The 22,881-nt window shown below is 40.4% G+C and overlaps 3 protein-coding genes across 4 annotated transcripts in view; 1 reads left to right on the top strand and 2 right to left on the bottom strand.

Annotated features, from left to right (window-relative positions):
• Positions 1–121: 121 nt before the first annotated feature.
• trappc2 (trafficking protein particle complex 2) lies at positions 122–2,954 on the bottom strand. The gene is made up of 6 exons (XM_021321853.2): positions 2,832–2,954; positions 2,423–2,456; positions 2,070–2,205; positions 714–858; positions 421–506; positions 122–338 (listed from the first exon to the last, which is right to left on the bottom strand). The coding sequence occupies exons 3-6, from the start codon at positions 2,160–2,162 to the stop codon at positions 240–242; spliced, it is 423 nt and encodes a 140-aa protein (XP_021177528.1). The 5' UTR covers positions 2,163–2,205; positions 2,423–2,456; positions 2,832–2,954; the 3' UTR covers positions 122–239.
• Positions 2,513–16,700, top strand: ofd1 (OFD1 centriole and centriolar satellite protein). The gene is made up of 22 exons (XM_036139229.1): positions 2,513–2,942; positions 3,040–3,228; positions 4,966–5,034; positions 5,117–5,141; positions 5,225–5,332; positions 5,410–5,546; positions 5,636–5,809; positions 6,486–6,592; positions 6,684–6,803; positions 8,583–8,656; positions 8,753–8,844; positions 9,023–9,212; positions 10,545–10,675; positions 10,824–10,935; positions 12,643–13,317; positions 13,729–13,894; positions 13,990–14,081; positions 15,335–15,463; positions 15,606–15,766; positions 15,851–16,021; positions 16,112–16,182; positions 16,475–16,700. The coding sequence occupies exons 1-22, from the start codon at positions 2,847–2,849 to the stop codon at positions 16,518–16,520; spliced, it is 3,135 nt and encodes a 1,044-aa protein (XP_035995122.1). The 5' UTR covers positions 2,513–2,846; the 3' UTR covers positions 16,521–16,700.
• Positions 16,701–17,038: 338 nt separating this feature from the next.
• The window catches only part of gpm6bb (glycoprotein M6Bb), a 48,045-nt gene continuing 42,202 nt past the window's right edge, over positions 17,039–22,881 (bottom strand). The window contains exon 7 of one of the 2 annotated variants that reach the window (XM_012873249.3): positions 17,039–19,578. In XM_012873249.3, the coding sequence (XP_012728703.1) occupies positions 19,429–19,578 (150 nt within the window). In that variant the 3' untranslated portion in view covers positions 17,039–19,428. Of the gene's footprint in view, positions 19,579–20,524; positions 21,970–22,881 lie in introns of those variants that run through there. The other variant, XM_012873250.3, reaches the window with a different exon arrangement.

Below are 22,881 nucleotides of genomic sequence, written 5' to 3'. Positions count from 1 at the left end.
TGGACACCAGTGATCTACAGGTTTTGTTTATTCTGGAGAAAATACTTTTAAAAGCTTCAATGTTAGCTAAATAAAAATAGTTCCTGTATAAAGTAAAAAAAAAAAAAGAAAGTACACATTGTAAATTACATCACACTCATTTAGTACTAATTTCATTTTATGCAACAGGAGAAGAAAGTACAGACAAGCATTTTTGTTATATACAAGAGAAAGAATACATTCAAAACTTTGCGGAATGACTAGCTCAGGAGGTGTTTCTTTCCAAGGAACTGGACTTTCCGCTCAAATGCTGTCGAGCGGATCGGTGCGTTGATTTCATAGAAAGGATTCATTGCAAACTGGAAGATAAAATATATATTTGTTAGACAATCAGCCTACTAAATCTGGGTCACTACTGCAGTCACACAGAACGCGACTCACCTTAATGTACAAGTCGTACACATCGTTAAAAAAGTTCTTGATTCCATCTTCTTGTCGGGCGTCATGCAGCATGATGAATCTTATTTGTACGGCAGGTAATTAAAGAAAAAAATAAACAGCAAATAGGATGACCATGCTTATAGTAGGTTAAAAAACAACCTCTATGATAACTAATCATAGAGCCACTGTATTAGGAAGAACAGATTATATCTAAATTGAGTCCCCCCCCCTTTCTTTCCAAAAGACATCAAATTTCTGCAAAAAAATTAAAAAAACAACTCTCAAAAGGATATGTCCTGCTGTGACGAAGGCTGAGACGAACCACTCGTTGAACTTGTCCACAGTTTTGAGGTACATGCTGTTGGACAGCCACATGTTCTCGTCCACCAGATCTAGGGCAGCGTGTGCAATGAACTGGTTGAGGTGACGGTGGTCGTCCTGTGGTTAGTGAGACACGTCTTATGAAAGAGGATCACAAGTAGAAACACTCTACAGCTATGACTTAGGATGCATGTAACGAAAAACGATTTACAAAAATAAAGGATTTCTACGCATCTAGAAAAATATGAAAACGCAATCTGCATCATAAGAGCCTGTCAGACACAAGTTAGCCCCACTGTAAATCATACAGAGCTGTATGTTAAGTTTGATAGAAATAACCTTTAATAAAGGACGGAAGCCTTTGATTTGAATTATAATTCAATAATAATGTACTTAGATCGATAGACGTGTGGTTCAATGAAAAAAGATCAATAAAAAGTTTAATAGAAGAGCAGTTTTCCTTCCTTTTGCATTCTAGGCTATCATGCAGGTTAACACTACAGTCATTGGATCCAAGCAATCACAAACGCAAACCCAGGAACGCTCCTTCACCAAGCTTCAAAGAGTTCAGAGAGCACATGTTCTTTTTTTTTTTCTCCTTTCTTCAACTCTTACAGTTTTGGTAAAAAGCTGGTTGAATAAAGGGTTGTGTTTAAAGTCAGTGTTCTTTTTCTAAAAAAATAGGTCATTAAGTAAAAGCATAAAATGGCCAGGGCTGCACCTAAAATATGTTTTAGGACCATAAATCTGCTATGGAAAAAGATGAGTAAATTGTGCTGTTTTCTCCTAATCGTCTTTCAATTTAAAAGCTTGTGGGTCACAACGTGGTGTATTATACCAATAAAGCCCGACTGCTAATTTAAATGTTTGCATTTTAACATTAAAAATGACACAAAAATCAACCAATCCTGCCCTATGTGTGAAGCCGCTGCAGAACAGGAGATCTCCTTCAACACAAAGGACTGTTATTGAAGATCCTTCCTCCCAGAAGCTGTTAAGACTTCATAACCATCACTGTTCCCAACAAACTGAATAGGTGTCTTCTAAATACTCGGTTTTTTGTTTGCATAACTATAGACCGTACATTGTTATCCAAGTGTTTTTTTTTATCACCCAACTCAGTTAAACACTTCTTACATGTTATGAATAAGCTGTGCTATTTCTAAAACTACAGTGTTTTTCTTATGTTGTAAATTCTAATTTATTCTAATCTAACTAAAATGAAGACCTTTCCTGTTTATGTCGCTTACTGAGTCTTATCAACGACATTTCTGTTAAAGACAGTTAGTTAGCCTCGTTTTTACCGTGTGAGCCTGCTTATATATTACCTTTGATTCGGGTTTCCCAGGTGGCAAAAACTCCATCTCAAACACAGGATTGTCATGATGGCCAACCATCACAAAGTAAAAGCTTCCAAACATTGTCCGGTTATCTTCTCAGCCAAACCCGAAAATGACCGGAAAACTGTCAAAAAGCAAACAAAATCAAATAAATCAGCGAACCTTTCGAGACGTACGAAATGTGAATGTTACGCAAATGAGTGTACACTTTTAAGCAAGACAACTAACTCAACAGATCCTGTAAGGGATTATTGTGTTACTAACGTAAACGTGATTCAAATTAGAATCAGACAGAGAATTACAGACGTATATTTTAAAGCGACAACCCGATTTCTGTTTACCTCTTTCAATCTCACTTCCTGAAAGACCCGTCGCCTAAAGATGACGACATTGGGAAAAGAAAAAGGTCAGCCACGTATTTAAAACAAATTGTTTTTCTAAGTATTGTTTATATATATATATATATTGAAATTCCATTACTAAACGAGTTCTCTGTGAAACAGATAGAAATATAATAAACAATAAAACCAATTTCAAATAATTGCGTCATAGATGTGCGACCTCCTGCAGGATTTCCGTTGGTCAGTTTAAATGTTTCGGGTTTTCATTTTTAAAAAGAAGTCAGGGTGACGTTTTTTGCTGAACAGCGAAAACATTTCTCCTTGTTTTGTTTGTGAGTCGGGTTCCCAGGACAGACAAACTACTCTTCTACAAGCGTAGGAAGTTGTCGATAGAGAGGGACTTTCTTACGTTTTATCCGTCGTTATGTCCTCGTCTAAGGAGGATGCGTTCTCCGCAGAGGAACTGAGGAAAAGACTCTACCAAACCTTTAAAAACAAAGGCGTGCTCGATACACTCAAAGTAAGAAACGACACTCTCCCAGAGGTCCCAGAAGTGCACGCTGGGAGAAGTTCTGGTCTCTCATGCGTCTTGTTCCTCCTCTCTGGATCTGACCCAGGTGCAGCTGCGGAATCAGCTCATCCAGGAGCTGAAGTCTCCACATCCAGCCCCCAGGCCGCCAGACGGAACATCTGGGACTCTTTTGCTTTCAGCCTGCAACAGCATGGTGGCTGATCACCTCCGTGCTGCAGGGTATGAGTACACGCTGTCTGTATTCTGCCCGGAGAGTGGCCTCTGTAAGGATAAGGTGTGTATTACTGCTTTTTTTGTTTTTTATCTTCTCAATTTTGAACTGTAAAGATCACAATCTCCACCTGTAGTGTATTTTACTGGGGTTCATGAAGTAGGATGAACAATGCTTGCTCATTTAATTTATTTTATTCAGTTTAGAAATTCAATTCTGCGATCTGTGGCACATTAGTATTCAGCCTCCCTTCACCCCGGGAATAAAATCCAGTGCAATCAAGTTTCTTTTTGTAAGCAGAGTCCACCTGCGTGTGATTCAGTGCCTTATACGAGCAGCTGTTTTTTATTTATTTATTTCACCGACTGTTTTGTCAGTAGAAAACTTGAGAGCATAACGCTATCATGGAGTCTGAGGCACACACCAGACGTGCTAGAACTAAAGTTGTGGAAAAGATTTGAGCAGGATTGGGTTATGGGAAAAGTATCCCAAACTTCGGACGTTTCAAGGAACGCCGTTCAATCCATCGTCAATCCAGGAGCTGCGGAGATCCGCCGCTTGTGTCGGGAGACCGTTGAAAGGATAATTATTGATAATGCACTCTACAAATGGGGCCTTTGTCGCAAATAGTCATTGGAAAAAAAAGTCATGGGAGGTCCAGTTTGCCAGAAGCCATGCAGGGGACACAGCAAACATGTGGTAGAAGGTGCCCCTTTTCAGATGAGACTGAAATGGATGTTTTTTTGTTAATCCATACGCCAAACACACGTGCACACACACCGCCTCTACTGTGCTTTCTTCCCTTACGCTGCTGCTTTCTGTTTTAGCCGTAGTGTCAGAAAGGTCAGACCAGAGAACTCACGCCTTTTTTAGTGATGAAAAAAATTTCCCGTGAAATTTTTCTACTGCACAGAAACAATTCTCCCATTTTAGCTGTGGTTTAGAAAGGTCAGATCAGAGACCTTAGGTTGTAGCTTTGAGGAATGTATGAATAGAGAAAAATATGAAGCTTGTTCCTGTGAAACAAAAGAAGTTATTCTATTTGTAGCTTTGGAAAGGCTGGACAAAACTTTATTTCTCATTATTAAGTCTTCCTGTATGTTTGTTAATGTATGAAAGAAGTCTAGTCAAGGATTTATTTAGCTTATTCCTTTGTTTTTCCTGTTTCCTATGCCTGTAATGTTTTTCTGTTCATGTACAGCACTTTGAATCGTCTTGTCACTGAAAAGTGCGATAGAAATAAACTCACCTTACCTTCCATATGAAGGACAGTAACTCAACACTAGCCGCTCTGTCAAAGATGATGGTGGCAGCATTATGCTGTGGGATTTCTGTACGTATTGATCTAAATAATGGAACAAAAATTGTTGATCTACTGTAGAGTTGAACTAGCTACAGTGAAACTGTGTACCTGACTTCAGTTGAGACTGTGGCAAGACTTAAAAACCTTTGTTCACAGATGCTCTCCATCCAGTCAGATTTAGCTTCAGCTAGTCAGCAAAGAAAAGTGCAAAGTTGGGAAAGACATAAGTTACCCCTAAAAGGCCCGCAGCTCTAACTGGGTCTCGCTACAAAGTATTGACTCAAGAGGGCTCAATAGCCACACTTTTCAGTTCATTGCTTAAACAGAAATCCTGAAAGTCCTGCACCTCTGATTTTTACAACTAAGTGCTACGGTATGCTAGCCTATGTCATGATATCCAATTGAAATGCATTGAAGTTCATTGACGTAATGTGACGACACGGAAAGCTGACGGCACTGCAGCTATAAATAATGTCAATTCTGCTCAATTTCGACAGATTCTCAAGAAAGAAGACCTTCTTCAGATTCTTCAATGCAGTCCTACATCTGCCTTTTTTACATCTATGGTAAAATCTACAGTAAATGTAAGATAAAATCGAATTAAGGACCTATCTATTTTGTAACACTAATGTTTTCAAATCTTGACAGCAAAATAAAGAAAACAGCGATAAAGGTAGGTTCAGTAACATTTTCATCCATTCGAACTGCTTCTACTCCCAAGTCTCCCTGTCGGCATGAAGGTGTGGTGTCTTGCAGGGTTCCTGTTCAGCCTTTTAACAGACCTGACACGCCATTCAACACACGGCCTCCGCCACGACGTCGATACTCAGACAACCAACTTACCAAGTGATGGAGAGTCCCTGGGTATGATGAACCTATATCTAAAAACCGTGTTTGTTTTTGGAGTACGTGTTATTTAACGTTCTCCTTCCTGTTCCCAGTTGACAAGATGAAAATGATCGACAAACAATACGAGAGCTTGAGTTTATCCGAAGACAAAATGTTCCCCCTCCAGTCGAAGCTGGCCGCATACAAAAAAGAGATTGAAGCCCAGAAGGAAGCAGAAACGAACACCAAGGTGTGCACGTATAAATATGCAGCTAAGCGTTTAAACCCTCAGGGTGGTTTCAGGGTTATTTACGCCGTAACACCGTGTCTTTTTTTCAGCTGCAGCATTTCAAAGAAGTTGAGATTGCAAAAGTGAGGATGGAGGAAAAGTCCAAGTTTAGTAAGGAGTTTGAAAAGCTGAAGCGAGACCTGGAGAGGACGTATGAAATGAAGGCAAAGGCACTGATGGAGCGAGAGAAAAATGCCATCGAGAGGCTGCAAAAACAGCAAGAGGTAAAGCGGCGCTAATAACTCACTTTTTTCCTGCTCTTTCTCTTCACATACCTTAAATCCAGTTGTTTACAGTAGTTTCTAGAGGTGGATATTTTATTACCAGTGACAATGCCTGCTAAAGACTGCATGAGCAATACGCTCAACCTTTGCCTTATTATCATAACATCTAGAAGCTGCTTTGATTTCAGGATCAGACGTTTTGCTTTCTTTATTTTGAACGTTTGAGTAAAGAATGCAGTTAAGTTTCCTTATACCTTTGCAAGGTTTTTAATCGTTTATCTTTTATCAGCCTAATCCTGCTTTTGTTATTGCAGCTCTAAGTTGTTTCGTCATAAGATGGTTATGGACCGCACCGTCAGAAACCTTACAGTTTTGTCCAGTGTTGAGAAAAATAAACTTTTATTAGAATCACTGGGCGGCTTAGTGAGCAATATATGCACACTGGTGTTTGTGGGAGATTAAAAGAAAATCCCCACAGATTTATCTGAGCAGAGAACAAGAATTTCATATGAACCCATCAAGATGATTTTTTTTCTCTGGTTAAAAGAAAATGATTGCTGACTTTTAAACATCTAAGTTATAAAATTGAATATAAATTTCAAAACTGTTCCTATTAAATGTCCTTTTGGCCTTTAATGCAAGCATTTTTTTATTTTATTGATGGTGTTATTCTTAGATTGAGGAAAAAAGTGTGTACATGCAGAGACAGTCACTGCTGAAAGAAATCGAGACACTGCGCGGCAGAGAAAAAGAGCTGAGGATGAGAACGGAGGCTTTTGAAAAGTAAGATCTTTTTAATCCCCTTTTTTTTTCTTTTTTTTTAACAGTTCTTTTGCAGTTACTGAATCGTCGTTCTGCTTTTGCTCAATGTCAGGTCTTGTGAAATGCATACAGAGAAGGTGAGGGCTACAGATGAGTTGCTGAGGAGGAGAGAACTGGCTGTAAAGACGATGGAGGACACGTACGACCAGAAGCTGAAGAACGAACTCTCCAGGTGTTTTTTTAGTTTTGGGGGGAAAACAAAAAAAACATTTCTGGTTTTGTACTGCTCATTTTATGTCCAACAGAACGCAGCTTCTAAGTTTAAGTCTAGATCTGTATCAGCAGAGGTTATCATGGTTGGGTTGAGTTAAAGGTGTAGTGGACGATCATCTTTCGGCTTCGAGTTCTGGGGAGGATCATCTTATCTGTTGGTTTATGAGAAGAAGAGGAAGGTCTCTGAAGAAAGAAATAAGACCAGTGTGTATTTGGGAGATTCTTTAACGCGATCCCCCTGAGGAGCGGAAGAGCAGGTTGTTCATGCTCAGTTATACAAAAAGGGACTTGGTCGTTTTTTAGGTACTTTTCTGGAAAAATCGTTCACTATACCTTTTTAAGGTCATAATCTTCCCTTGTATGAATCAACAGTCATCTTGACATTTGTTTAAAGCTAATCAGATTCACAGTAATGTATTTTATTTTTTTAAATAAACCCATTTGTTATTAAACTCCATATAGTTCACAAGTTGACAAGCATCATAGAGAGGAATTTCACAATAATTAAGGTATTTTAGTCTTTTTCTCACTTTGGACCAATAATGCAACCTAAAACTCTACAGATTTTTAACGATGAGTAAATTTGGCGTCAGAGTTTTAATTTGCTGTGGTTTTTCGTTCATCTACACAGGGAAAAAATTGCACACATTTCCACTCTTCCCTGAGCAAGTTATAGAGAAACTCCAAATGTTTTTCTGCCATCAAAAAGGTCCAGGCATAATTCTGGCTTGCTGTTTGACCTCTCTTCTCATGAGAACTAGGGGAGCTAATTAAAATGAGTTTGCCTCCTGACAGAAACCTGACCTTTAACCTTAATAGGTGGTTCTGCTTTATTCATTTCATAACTCGTGTCGACATATGTCTGGGATCATTATCCTGTTCTGAAACACCCAATTGAGTCCAGGTTCCCTTACATGAAAGGAAATGGATTTGGAAGCAAGGAACTGCGTAACCCATCATAAACAGGAAGATTCTGGAAAATTCGGTAAAACCGGTGTTTCACCCGTTTCTGCGGTGAAACAAGTTTAAAACGAACTTGGAGATAGAGGCTGATGAGCAAGAAAAAAAGCATTTTGTCCAAAAATCAGCACCTCTAAGCGGGACGGAAATCGCTGCAGGTAGCTCTGGATAAATACTTTTTTCAAGGCACTGCACCCTATGGAGATACATTGTATAGTCAGATGAGACAACAATTGAGCTATTCTATCCACAGTAAAAATAATTAAATATAGATTATACTTTTAACTCTAAAAACATTGGATTTACTATGACGGTTTAAACTTTAAAAACAGTTGGGTGTTTCTTACAAGACAACGATCCAGAACTGCCAGAAGCTTGTCCATGGCTACATGTGGTTTCTCTGCAACCTGCTTTGGGTCATGAAACCAAATATTAGTGGAGGTGTGCATTGACTTAACTTTTATATATAAAGTAAAGGTTGAGGATAATAGAGGAAATCTGCAATAAATTCTAACTTGTGCACCAAATTCTAATCTTTAAAAGGCATTGATGTCATAAGTTGTATTATCAGTGCACCAAGAAGAATCAAAGCTCAAATAAACACCGACCAGCCTAAATGAATGTTATTCTTGTGAAATTCTGATTAACACTGCAAACAGTTGCTGCTCTCTCTTCTAGTTTAGACAAACCTGGGGATAGGTTGATTTGCTATCAGGGCCTGTTTATTATGGTGTCGGGAATCATTGTCCTGACTATACCCTGCCTTCTGTAACTCCAGGTACCAGCTGGACCTGAAGGAGGAATTTCTTAAAAGAACAGAAAAACTCACAGAATGCGAGAACAGAAACAAAGGCAAGCCTTTCCCTTCCTGCATGAAACATGGCTGCTTTGATGATTAATGCATTCCCACAGCGTTTTTACGTAATTATTTTTTTTTTTTCCCCCCAGTGGAAACAGCTCGAATCCAAAAGGAGTCGGATTTGATAGATGCCAGATTAGCAGAGCACAACAGAGCATGCACAGAGCTGAAACGACTGCAGGTAAGATTTACTATCCCATCCTACAGGCATCGTTTAGGTTACAACATTTTAGTATCGCTACTGCATTTTCTCGCATGAGATAACATGCTTACAGGGTGTTTTCTTTTCTTCTTTTTTTTTTACTTCCATTTTCATATTTCATCTCTCTTTTCCGATTTAATTTGCCCGTTTCCACCAGGTTGAGCTAGAAACTGCCCAGCAGCAGGTGTCTCTGCTAACCCAGCAGAAGGAGCTATTAAAGGAACGACTGGAGAGTACCAGCGACTATGCCGGCTTGAAAAGGGAGAGAGCAGAGCTTCAGGGACAGCTGCAGCTGCTGAGGAAACAGCTGGAGGAAGCACAGGAGGAGAACCAGCGGCTCCGCGCAGGTGAGGAGAGACCGCCGCATCTCCAATGAATATTAAAACAGCCCCGATTTCCTTTTCCACTTCACAATTAGTAGTAATTACTTAAAGGGAAAACAAACTATTAATATGCATGCTGTAAGTGTAATCGCTACTATTTCTTGCTTAACTGATTACTCTAGCTCCTGAAGCATTACTTCCAGTCTTTTTTGACCGGACTTGGCCTGGAAGGGAGCTGTGCAGACGGTTCATGAAGGAAAGCAAATGAAATGCCAAGTGAATGTAAGCAGAGACAGAAAGCTCTGTTGGCCAATAGCAAACAAGACTGAATTCCCCCATTTTAATGAGCGGATGTAAAAGTTACGGGCTTATCTCTCTGTCGGTAACACTTGCACTGGAACCTGATTCCAGTGAGTTCAATAGAGCAAAATAAACAGAAAACTGGGTGCGCTAAACGTGACATCTTTAAATAAAAAGAGAGTGTTATAGTTTACGTTTTTTTACATTATGGACCTAATAGTCGAAAAGTTTTCACCTATTAAAACAGGTGGAAACTAATCTGTGTGTACAAAGCTGATCTTTATGCCGGGGGCAAAGCACTTTGCGTGCATAAAACGAGTGTAACAGCAGGTGCAAACCTTTCTGCATGTGTCCCTTCACGAATCTGCAGATCACACAATGAAGAAACGGATATGTGTTTTGCACCTATTATCCGTTGCAGTCGACATCTTTGAAAATCACCCACAACACGCCTACTTATTGTATCTGCTTTTGTTTTTTTTCTACCCATGCAATTTAGCTCTTCTTATGCGTTATCTCTGTAGATCAGGCCCTATGTCTTCTAATCTCAATGGATTTTATTGGGATATAATATAACTGACCAATACCAAGTTATCCACTGCAAAAGCAAAGTCATAATGCTTTATATATTTTTCTCTTTTAATAAAAATCTGAAAAGTGTGACATGCATCTTTTATGAAGCCCTTCTTACTCTGATACTTCTATATAAAATCCAGTGCAGCCAATTGTCTTCAGCGGCCACCGCATTGGTTAGGTGTCCTCCTGGGTGTACCATCATCTCATTAGGCCTCAGAGCATCATGGAGACCAAAGGACACAGGCAAACAGAATACAAATGCATATGAGTTTTTTATTTTTAAAATAATTTAGAAATCAGTGTATCATTTTCTTCCAGTTCGGTATGTGCTACATGTTGCTTTATCATGCAAAATCCTGACCAAAAACATACAAGTTTCAGGCTACGATGACACAAAAATAGGTTCAAAAGCTTAGTGAATCCAAATGTTTTTGCATCTGCTACTTTTATATACCTTTGCTTCGAAAATCCCCTTCTTAGAAATGATCCAACCATCTAAAGAAGAGCTGGCCCTGCAGACGGAGCTTCGTCGGCTGCAGAACGCTCGCACGCTGGACGAGGAGGAGTTTGAGAGCCAGAAACGGATGCTGCAGACGCAGCTTCAGAACGAGGTGAGTCCTGTCACCCCCGATTACCGTCAGATTATGGGAAACCACGGGACCCGTATTTTTGTTTTTTTTCTAGTTTGCTTTTGCGAGTCTGGTATAAATGCTAAGATCTGCAGGACGGCGTGTGACAGAAAGATGCTGTTTTCCGCAGGTGGAACGATGCGGCCAGCTTAAAGCTCAACTGACCGAGTGTGAGAGGAGGTCAGAGTGGATGTCTAAGCACGCCGAGGAGATCAAGACGCAGCTTCGCCAAACACAACAAGGTAGCGTGTGGTGGAACGTCTAGCATGTGTAATATGTGTCGGCTGGTCGCCTCGTGTCACGTTCAGCTACACATGTTCTAAATGTTAGAAATGTTGTCACATTTCCACCTCTCCATGAACAGGATTTCCTTTCTGAACATATTTCAGTTGTCAAATATTTACCACCATTTTATAAAGCCTTTTGCAAAACAGTTCATAATACCCCCCATGTTGTCATGTTTTAAGCTCCAACGCATTTTATTGGGATTTTATTTGCTAAAACAACACAAAGTAGAACAGAACTGTGAAGTGGGAGGAAAGTGGAGCAGTGGTTTCAAAATTATTATTTTTATTTAGCTCACCTGTGTCTATTCTCAGCAGAAGCACCTTTCGCTGTAATTATAGTGAATTTCAGGGCGTGGCTCTACCTACCATCTTTGCACATGTAGACTCTGACGTTTCTACACGTTCTTTGCCAAATAGCTGAAGCTCGGTCAGGTTAGACGAAGGGCGTCTTTGAATATGAATGTTCGAGTCGTATAAGTCTGGGCTTGGGCTGGACACTTTTAACACAGATATGCTTGGACCTCAGCCATTGCAGCTCTGTGTGTAAGTTTAGGGGCGTTGCCCTGCTGCAAGATGAACCTCCGCTTTTGTCTCATGTCTCCTGCATCTGCTCGGAAGTTTTCTTCCAGGATTTACCTGGATTTAGCTTCATCTTCCCATCAAGCCTGACCTGGTTCCCCGGGTCTGTGGAGGGGAAAAACTTGCCAGCAGCTGGGTGGGGTCACCACCAGGTTTCACGGTGGGGACGGTGTGTTGTGGTTGATGTGCACTGTTAGCATTCTGCATGTGAGCCTAAAATTTATATCTGAACAGGGCACCTTTGGTTGCATGTTTGTTGAGTCCCCTACATGGATTGTGACAAAAATAAAGTTTTTTTTATGCCTTTCATTCTCCAAGAGCGTTCTTTTTGCCACTCTTCACAAAAAGTAGGTTTGTGGAGCATAAGACTGATAATCTGTGGACACCTAAGCCGTGACTCTCCACCAGAGTTACCATGGGCCTTGTGCGCGCTTTTCTGATTAATGCTCTCCTTGCCCCACTTGTCAGTTTATGTGGACGGCCGTGTTTTTGTAGCTGTGCAGTTTTTCCGTCTTTTAGATAATGAGAGTTTTGGAGCTGGGGGATATTCGTTTCGTTTATTTCATAATCTTTCTTTAAATGGCTCTATAATTTCCTTCCCGATGTGTCTGCTGTGTCGCTTGCCCTTAATGATGCTATCTGGTCATTAACTGTTCTCTAATAAACCACAGAGGCCTTGTCAAAAACTGCCGGATTTATACTGAGATTAAATTACTGCACACACCTTGGCCTCAGAGTAAAGGGGGCTGAGAGCAAACAAGATTTTTTTTTTTTTAATCTATATGAAGACATTTTAGAAAAACCAGCTCCGCTTCACAGTTATGAGCTACTCTGTGTTGGCCTGTTGAGTAAAATCCAGATTGAACGTGAAGCATTTTAAAGGGTTCTGAACACTTTTAAGGCGGCGTTGGAAGATAAAATCCTAGAAAGAAGGCTGCTGTGTGATGGTAGTAACTGTAGTTTAGATGTAGTTGCTCACAAATGCCTTCTAGTTTGTGGGCGTCTTCTTATTAATGTTGAACCTCTTCTCTGTTTGCTTTTCCTCTTTCATTTCCTTCTGTGTGACTCGATCAATAACGACAGCTCTGGAAAACGAAGTGCTGCGTAACCCGAAGCCCTCCATCGTCGATCACTCCGTCCTGGAGCTCTGCGCCGACAAGCTGGTCCCGCCCGACATCTATGTGGCCAGAGCCGCGGCGAGGCCCAGGGCGGCTTACGGCGTCGCTTGGGAAGCAGGCGGGCCATCGCGAGGACTCCGCTCCCCCGGGAGCGACTCTCCAGACTCCGACGTGGAGCTCGTTGCCGACGCCAAGGCCCGAATCCAGGCGCTGCAGAAGGAGGCCGAAAGCTTGGAGGAAGCTTACAGGAGCTACCAGCAGAGGGCGGTGCACTCCGTCGTCTCTCACAGGCCTCTCTCCTCACAGCAAGCCTATCCTTCACACTACCCCAGCTCCCATTTGAGGAAAAAAGACTCCCAGCCTTCACACAACTATTCAACCCACAGACCAAAGACTTTATGCAAACAAGTCCCTCCTCAGTCTGCCCAGTCCCCCGCTCTGGTATCCCACGACACCAGAAGCACCGTGCCGCCCTCAGAAGTCCGTCACCAGCCCCAGGCCCCCTTCTTCACTGACCACAGTCAGAATCCTTTATCAGAACCCGTGTTCCTACGAAATGGACAAAGTCACGATGAAAGACAACTGGCTGCTTCCCCACAATCCTCCTCCAGAGGGAGGCTTCAGAAGGAGAATGCAGAAGGTAGCGCTACACTGTAAAAAAAACGGATCTAAAAATAAGTAAAATGTTCTTAAAATTTGTGTTTTTGTCTAAGATTTGAGCAGGTAAATAAGATTATCTGCCAGTGGTGTGAGTATTTTGACCCCTAAAATAAGATAATTAGACATCCTGCACTTGAAATAAGACGATGAAGGTGAGTTGTTCCTGTTTTTAAGTGCAAAAGTCTTACTCCATTGGCAGATCATTTTATTTACCTGCTCAAATCAAGGACAGATACACTAATTTGAAGAAAATATTACTTATTTTTAGTTCTGTTTTTGCAGTGTATATAATGATTTATTTTTTTCATTTTTCAGAGAATACCAAACAATTATTTATAGATGTGTCCTCTTTTGGCCTTGTTTCGTAATATAAGTCTCTGCCCCCTCTCAGAAGCAGCCGTGACTCCGGTGGCGTTCTCCCAGCCGCCGTCGCTGCCTGACAGCATGCGTCACTTTCCTGCCGCTGCCATCACCGTCCCAAACGCAGGTGACTTTTCTCCCGATCTCAGCCCGCCCCTCAGCCCCCAGCTCAGGAGCACAGCACGGGACCACTCCAGGTACCGTCTGCCGCGGCTAAGACGAGGAAGGACACACGTTTCACGTCGTGGTTGTGAATTCTAATCGGGTCCTGTTTGCCCTCCTTTCTTTCAAGTCCACCAAATATACAGCCTGTGTTCTCCAGCTCCGAGTCGTCCCCGCAGCCAGAGGAGATCAACCTTGAGGACCTAACCGAAGAGTTGCAAGGTATTCTGGGTTATTCAGTAATTTCACGGTGCAGGTTTTATATATGTTTTCCCTCTTCGTGATGGATAAGAGAATCAGTTTAGGTCTTGTTAATCTGGTGTGATCCCGACATGCTCCTCGTTTTGGAAGTGAAGCGAAACTTTAACTCGTGATGGATTTTTCACATGTGTTAGCGCTTAAAGTCTCTCTAGAGGTCCGCCGCATGCTGACAGTGTAACATGTGGAAAAGACGTGCCACAGAAGCGCATTGCAGCTGTTTGCACTTTAAATAGGAGAGCCGCTTCTTTGGAAAGTTGTTCATGGCGCATTTTGTCACGTTTACTCCAAAAACGACATGTTTCATGCATCGTTTTCAAAAGATATTGTGGGAAAATAAAATCTGGAAAGTGTGGGGTGCTTTTTTTAATTTTTATACAACCTCCTAATTCTGACCCGGCAAAAATAATGCCAGCCATCTGCCTTCAGCAGAGTCCATCTGTGTGTGATCTAATCTCAGTATAAACATGGCCTTTATATGAAGACCTCAGAGGTTTGTTAGAGAAAAAAAAGTAACCAAGAGGGCCACGGTAACTCTGGATGAGCTGCAGAAATCCACTGCTCAGGTGTAAGACTCTTTTTCACAGGACTACTATTTTTCACGCGCTCCATTAATCTGGCCTTCATGGGACCAATGGGACAAAAAAAAGCCATAAGAAGGGGCTTTGAACATTTGGCGCAAGCCTTGTAGGGTGGTCCTGTGGCGTGTGTCGGCTTGTCAGATTTTTATTTGAAAGAATTTTATAACCCATGAAGGATTGTCTTTCTTTCTCTGTACTATTATGAATTGCTTTATGTTGGCCTGTCGCATAAAATGCCTTTTTAAAAACATTTAAATTTGTGGCTGTAATCTGACAGTGTGGAAAGGTTAGTGGTTTCATGCTTGAATTTATACAGTTTGACTGCTGTGTAGAAAGTCTGCGGTGCATCTTCCATCGTCCAGTAGCAAATTATCCGCACAAAATTTCTAACAATTTGTTGCTCTATTATTTGCAACAGGTGGCAAGTTCAACTTTGATGGGTTAGACTCTTTTTTTTTTTTTCTCCCCTCCCCTGTTTTTTAATGGGTATGAATCTGGCCCCCAGCATGTCCTTTCAGCAGCCCTGCACAATGGTGAAGATGAAGGACAGCTGATTATGTATTCTGTGCTGGTTCTCTCGCTCCGTTGCATTATGGTGGAGCATAAAAGGACTCTTTGTGCAATGTCTCCCTCCAGAGCCGGGCCACATTCCAGAGCTTCTCCTGGACACTGCTGTCCCTCTCTCTGAGGAGGCCCCCGAAAGGCCCGGCACCCCCCAGCCCCAGGACCTCACAGAAGACCCAGAAGACGTGCCCGGCCAGCCTGGTGAGTCAAAATGCCCAGTGATGACCCTTGGTCTTGGTCGACCCTTGATGATATATAGTCATTTTGCATTGAATGCCATCATTCTTGCCGTGCTTCGCTCATTTCCTGCGTTCTAAATTTATGCCAATGCACTTTTCTCTAGATGTTCACGAGGCTTCAGGAGACTCTGTCAAGGAGGAAGAGGAAGAAGAGAAGCAAATATGGGAAAGACAGCGGAAAGAGAAACAAGAGGAAAGGCAGAGGGAGCTGGAGGAAGCCAAGGAGCGGGAGCGGCAAGAACTGGAACGTTTGGAGGAGGAGACGGTAACCGCCGAACCAGCGCGCTGATCATTAACAGAAAAGGTTTCTCTGGAAAAATAGCGGCGACTGCATCTCTGTGTTTTTTAGCTTGTGGAAGAGGCGATGCAGCCAGAAAAGGAAGAAGAAATGAAAGAAGGAGAAACGGACATTAGGAAAGGGGAAGATGATGAGCAAAGCAGGGAAGAGCCAAAAGTAGAGAATCCATTGGACAAATACATGAAGATGGTACTGGAAGCAAGAGAGAAGCAGCATGAGCAGGTCAGCCCCTCCACCATCAGTCAGAATCTCAGTAATAACTTACATAGGTTACTTAAACCTCATTTGTTTTTTGTTTTTTTGCATTTTTAGATGTCTTTAAGAGAGGAAGGAGGACAGACGAGCCCAGAGGACAAGAGTTTATTTGAGGAAAAAAATGAAAGGTAACACAAACAAGGCCACAGTGTTGATTTATAGACGTATTAATTTCTTGCATATGAAACAATTCAGTGTCCTAATTCCAAAGCTGTGCCGTTACTTCACAAACCTTTAATAAAAGCACAAGGCCACATGATGAAATCCCAAATAATTTTTAATTGCTTTTGTGGCTCCTCGTCTGTTTGTAATGTTATTAGCTCTGGAATCACTTCAAGTTAATTTGAAAATACCTTTCTCTGTTGGATTATGCTTTCTTCTGTCCCTTGAGGACCAAACTAATTTTTTTTTTCTCTTCAGCATTGCAGCATACTCTCTCAAGGATGAAGACGATGAGTTCTGGTGATCCGTCTCATGAGCAGAATCAAAGTTCAGCAACAAATTCCAAGCTTGTCACTTTTTTAACCTGTATTTTAATATTTAAGTTCTATTGTATTTTACCATTTTAGCATTGATTGCAAATGTGAAAAATTGCAACTTTTGCAGACTGCACTTTAATAAACAAACACACGTCACAACATGTAAATCTTTTTCTTTATTTTCCAAAAAGAAATAAAATAAAAACAGTCATCAGGCCAATTGATCTATGTTTCCAGTCAGACATGGTGCTCATTGATTGGTGGGTTGATTGATTGATTGACGTCGTCCTGGTGATTCAGACATTTTTCTCTTTTGGTTCATTCAGTATGAAACAAACAATCAAAGGTCATGTACATTATCATGATGCACTGTGCCTTGCAAAAGAATCCACGCCTCTTCAACATTTTCACATTTTGTGATGTTGCAACAACAAACTTCAATGTATTTTGCAAAGAAAAAAAAAGATACATGGTTTTCATAAGGCTGTTTTTTTTTTTTCTCTTAATAATCTGCCCTGCATTAGTATTCATCCTGCTTTATAGGACGACCAAAATAAAGTCCAGCGCAACCAACTGCCTTAAGAAGTCAGTGTTTTGAAAATAGAGTCCATATGTGTGTAATTTAATCAAAACATGGCCCTCCATCTTGACTGAAAGGCTGGGTTTGGAGAGCATTGTCCAGAAAAGCAGATAGGAGGTCCTTGCTAACTCTGGAGGAGCTGCAGAGCTCCGTTGGGAGAATCAGTTGAAAGGAAAACTTAGTTGTGCCCTCTACAAATCTGGCCTTTTTAGGGAAAAGTGGCCAGAAGTAAGTCATTGTTGAAAGAAAGCCACGTAGCGGACACAGGAGAACACTGTACTCTGGTCAAATGAGTCCAAAAATTGAACTTTGGTCTACTTACAAAATGCTGTATGTTGCAAAAAAAAAAAAAAAGAAAGAAAACTAATATTGCACATCTCTTTGAACACACCGTACGAATGAAAAAACCTGGGAGTGGCAGCATCTTGTTGGAGGACTTTTTTTCAGCGGGCGACAGGGAAGCGTTTATAGTGCATATTTAAGGTGACCCAATTAAAGCCCAGATAATTAATTCTTCCTCTTTAGAATTACATGCTGGTCTAATCACACTGCATGCAAATAAAGTACACTGAAGTTTGTGTTTTTTTTATGTCACAAGACGTGGAAAAGTTCAAGTCAAATACTTTTGCGACTCATTGTACGTCACACATTTCTCTGCTTTGCCAATGTACATCTGTCTCGTTTTCATTGAAACAAAGATTTACTTTAATATAACGGGATACTGTTTTGTACATTGGACAGCATTGGCTTCAACACTTTGGCTACATTTACTATTTAGAAAAAAAAAAATTTAAATCAGAATTTTTTTATTTTTTTAGGAAACCTTCAGGAAGCCCTTGGCATTTGTAGAAAACTTCTGCACTATCATGCAAAAAACTTGAAAAAGACAAGAGCCTAAAAATATTGAGAACTAATTAGCCATTTAACAGGAAGTAACATTGATTTTAAAAAGGGGCAAACACTGCCTACCACTGGTGTCAGTATACCTAACTGTACAAAACACGTCTCTGCAAAAACAACGGTTTTCATGTAACAAAACAACTTATCCCTGTAACTTCACTAAAAGCCAAAAACAAAACAAAAAAAAGATTACACGAGTAATTATATAAACAATATAACAATTGCACATTTAAAAGGAATGCAATTTTAGAAAATCGTGAAAAAGAGGTTTCAATTTTTAAAATGAGAATGAAAATCGTAGCGTATTTACACAGCTCAAAACAGACACCGGCCGCTTTCAAATGCAACGCGAGTGGGGCCGTTTTATTCATGTTATAGGAGCTTAAACAAAGTGATATACAATACAGAACTGCTATTTATTAGGATATCTGAAGCCTTAGCCTTGCGCCTTTAAATCGCCTGAATGCAAATGAACCAGAGTTTGTACACATTACATGTGTTCAGATTATACTTTGCACCATTCATGTATCAAGTATAAGAAACGATTCTAACAGTTTATTAAGAAATACTGCAAAGACCTAATCACGCTGAGTGAATGGTTTATGTTGCTCCAAATGCATCCCATTTCTGATCAAAATGACATTTTCAAACAACTACGCTGTCTATTAAGTTCTAGTGCACACCTGAGGTAGTGTGTTAAAGTAGGCGACTGTTGCTCTGGACGTCATAATAGAACTGAAAACTAATTCACGCCGATTGGCAACTAAGGTGGTTATGCAGTAAAATTTGTACATTATTAGTTGAGCGGACTCTGCATGTACAAATGTCATATAACTGGCTCCGTTTCATGCTATACATGCCTACAGTTTCTGCAACTTCTGAGCAACTAGAGTTTTAAAACACTGACTGAGATCGGACATAAGGCCTTCCTTATCGTGCACAAGTCATTAGCATTTTGTTTTGTTTTTTTATTGAAAAAGAGAAAAAAAATCTCCTCAAGCTGAAACTTTGCCACTAAAGGGACAAAAGAAGGAGAGTGAAACAAGACAGTTAAACAAACTTGTTATTCGCTGCGTGAGAATAGTGCAACAACTTAACATTCACCAGCGGAGACTGGTTAAAGAAAGGGCTAGAAAAAAATATATATCAATGTTGAAAATTGAAAAAAAAACAACAAAAAAAAAACTTAATACAGCAGTCCTGAAACACTTCTTGGTGAGTTAGTGCAGAAAGCAGCTGTTATGCATTAGTTTGTTAGGAGCCGGGTTAGTACTGCACAGAGTTGGCAGGTGATACTAGCTGAGTGTTGGTCCAAAAAAGGGGGCCTTGTAGTGGTTGGCCACAGTGTTGGTGAGCGTATCTGCATGGTTGTTGTTGTTGTTGTTGTTTTTTTCCTCTCTAAGCGTGTTGCGTCTTTATGTGTAGGAATTGAGGCATTCCTTGGAGCGCGAGGTGATGTCCTGCAGCTCCCGCTCCTCCTTCATTTTGATGTCTTGGTAGGCATGCATTTGACTGGCATCCTTAAGGTAGGCCCAGTTTGCTGAGAGAATCATAAGGTAGTGGATCTGCAAGAGAAGGGTGAGGTGGATGGCCGGTGAGCATGTCAGAGATGCAAAGCGAGCTACAGGAAACAGAGCTACGTTCACAAAACACACAGTTCAACTTTCAGAGTGTAAAACATGACCCAAAAATAAAAACTACCTACAAGAAAAGCATGATTGTTATAGTTAACATTACTGTGAGCGTTTCTACTTCTCTACTGTATGTAGAGTGCTAGAGAAATTTGAACTTTTATGGTAGGAAAATGTGATGAATAAAAGGTTAAAAGCAGAGCTGGCATTAAAAGCTGGAGGTTAGTGCAAAGCGTGAGATCCCGGATCCTGTAAACCTGACTAAACTTCATAAAAGGCACCCGTTATGTGATTTACAACACCTTGTACAAGTATGAATATCTCTTGAACTTTTCCCATTTGGTCACATTACAACAGCAAACTTGGTGTCTTTTATTGGGCAAGAGTCACAGACCTAAATCCAACACACCAGAAGAGTCAGAGGTAACGCTGTGGAGTAGCTTTACGCAGCACAGGCTCAGAACGAATCCAATGAAGCACGGTTGATTCAAAAACAGAGAACGGCAAAAACTTCAACCCTACCAGGACGTGGTTGGACAAGGCTTAAGCCGGCAGGAGGGGCAAGGAGAGCATCAATCAGAGGAGCATACAAGAAGCCCATGATGAATCTGGGGGAACTTCATATAGATATACAGTTCAACTGGGAGGAGCTATAATTTGACATCAGAGAGCCTCACTTTTCAGGTTTCTTTCCTTTTTTATTCTTTCAGTTCACCAATATACACTATGTCGTGTTGGTTTATCCAATACAATCCCAACAACTCATGTTGAAGTTCGTCAGTGTAACGTGACAAAATACGAAGAAGTTCAAGAGGTATCTCCAAGCCACCGCATACCATTGTGAGCATTTAGAAGGAGAAAAATAAAGACCAAATAGGGATACTTTTGTAAACAAAGATTGTTTATTTATGTAGAAAGTAAAAGCTACAGTCTTGTAAAACTTAAAAGAAAATTAAATATATGAAATAGAAAGTATAAGTAACTATAAACAGATCAACGAATCTGAGAATTGTAAGCATGCAGGCGCTGTGTTAAAAATCAACAAACGTCTCTTTAATGGCACTTTGAGGAAGGAGGGGGGGGGGAAAGGCGTATCCTTCAAAGCCGAGGATCAGCTGTCGTAAGGAAACAGAATACATTTACGCTACTCTAGAGACAGAAATTATTCTTACATCTTATAAAGCGAGGCTTAGGGCCCCATGCAGAAGTATACCACTTGTACTGGCCTACGCTACTTTGAGGGAGGAGTTGTTACTTTGAGATCTACAATGCACAACAGATCAACATAATACTCATTAGCATAATACAGTGGATGAAAGTTGATTTTTGTTGTTGTTGTTTTTTTTAGTTAACCATCCATTTTGCGATGAAGAATATAATACTGAAGGTATTCTGTGATTGATTGGCACAAAAAAGTCAAATCAATCAAATAAAAAAAAAAAGAAAGAAATAGAAAAAATGAACAAAAAAGGGTAAAGCTACTTCGCCAATGATGCACGTCTTTTTAAATTTGTTTCTCCAGTAAACACACCAAAATTGCTAATCGGGCAACCTAAAATCTCAACCCTGGGAAGATTTACTCTTAGTTTTTTGTGATTAGATCTGCAAACTTCAAGGCCACGTGTTCCTATGAGCTACACCGGTGCAGTGAATTTCCTTTTAAGCTCCTCTCAAAAACAGTATTGAAAGCCTGCATAAGTACTCTAACCATTATGTTTGGCATGTGATTCATGGATTCGTGCACAAATTTGTAATTTACTCTGATGGAATTTCAATGGTTCTTGCAAAGTGGGTTGCTCCATATGCTGAAAATGGTTTGTTTTCCAGATCAAATTTGCTTAAGCAGACGACGCCTTTGTACAGACCACAAGCAGCTGCACATGCTTTTTCTTTTTATTCAAATGCGTCTAATCTTAAATTTCTACCTTTACGTTTTTCTTAAAATTTTTATAGCGACAGATCTGTAGAAATGTCACGGAAAGTAAGGCGTACCCCAATCTGAGAACAACTTTTTTTTTAAATCAGGACAAGAAAAAAAACTCCCTGGATACCAAATGCTAAAAGCAGCACACACTCAGCTATTTACACTTTGTGTGATCACTAATGGGGAGATGTCAACTTTTCTATTCTCGGGTTTTGTATTTTTTTTGTCTTGTTTTTGTTTTTTTTTTAGTTTCTTGGTTGTCAGTGGTGTCTGTCTCTAATCGGCACAGTCACGTGTGGTGCCAAAACTCTTAAACCAGCTTAAAACTTAGTGCAGCAGTCTTCCCGACTCTTAAACTTCAAAACAGCAAAGTTATAAGTGGTAGCCATCATGTAGATCAGCTGGTGAAAGAGAACAGAAAAGGCAGTAAGAGCACATGCCGATGACCTCCTCGTCACTTACAGGTGCATCGTAGTAAATTAGAAACATCACGATAAAGTTCATTCATGTCAGGAGTTCGCTTCAAAAAGTGAAACTAATGTATTATATCGATCTAATACACACGGAGTAAGTATATCTGAGGAGTTTACGTACGTTCGTTTAGGTGATTGTGGCTTACAGCTAAACGAAACCCAAATCTCACTTTCTCAAAGGCTAAATATTACATATGACCAACAAACAAGCACTTTGAATGCAGAAACGTAATGCTATCAGTACGTGATGACCTATAGAATCATGTCCGTGGCCCAGTAGACTGTCACTGCTGTATCCGGGTTGTTGGAAAAGAAACGCATTGGGAGGATGGTACAGAAACACCCATTCCAGAGTTTGGGGGACATTCGTAAGGCATGCACTGCAAAAAGGGACCTTGAAGTATGTAAAATCTTCCTGAAATTTGTATATTTGTCCTTGATTTGAGCAGCTAAATAAGACTATTTGCCAATGGAATGAGATATTTGGACTTAAAATAAGAAAAATTCATCTCCATCATCGTATTTCAAGTGCAGGATATCTAATTATCTTATTTTAGGGGTAAAAATACTCATCCCATTGGCAAATAATCTTATTTAGCTGCTCAAATCAAAGAAAAATATACCCATTTCAAGAATATTTTACTTACATTTAGTTCCCTTTTTGCAGTGTGAGCCGTAGCTGGAGTCAGTGACTGAGCAGCCACTACACACAGATGAATCCAGGACAATGGCTACAAGTTCTACGTTCCTCGTCTAAACATGCTCTGGAATCAGAGACGACGTTAGAAGTACCTTACATCGACTAACAGGTGGAAAAAAAGAAGAGGAAAAACAATCCTC

Source organism: Fundulus heteroclitus, chromosome 7, assembly GCF_011125445.2.
Source record: "Fundulus heteroclitus isolate FHET01 chromosome 7, MU-UCD_Fhet_4.1, whole genome shotgun sequence".
Classification (NCBI taxonomy): domain Eukaryota; kingdom Metazoa; phylum Chordata; class Actinopteri; order Cyprinodontiformes; family Fundulidae; genus Fundulus; species Fundulus heteroclitus.
Note: the sequence above shows the minus strand (reverse complement) of the source record. Positions and strands in the feature narration are given on the sequence as shown.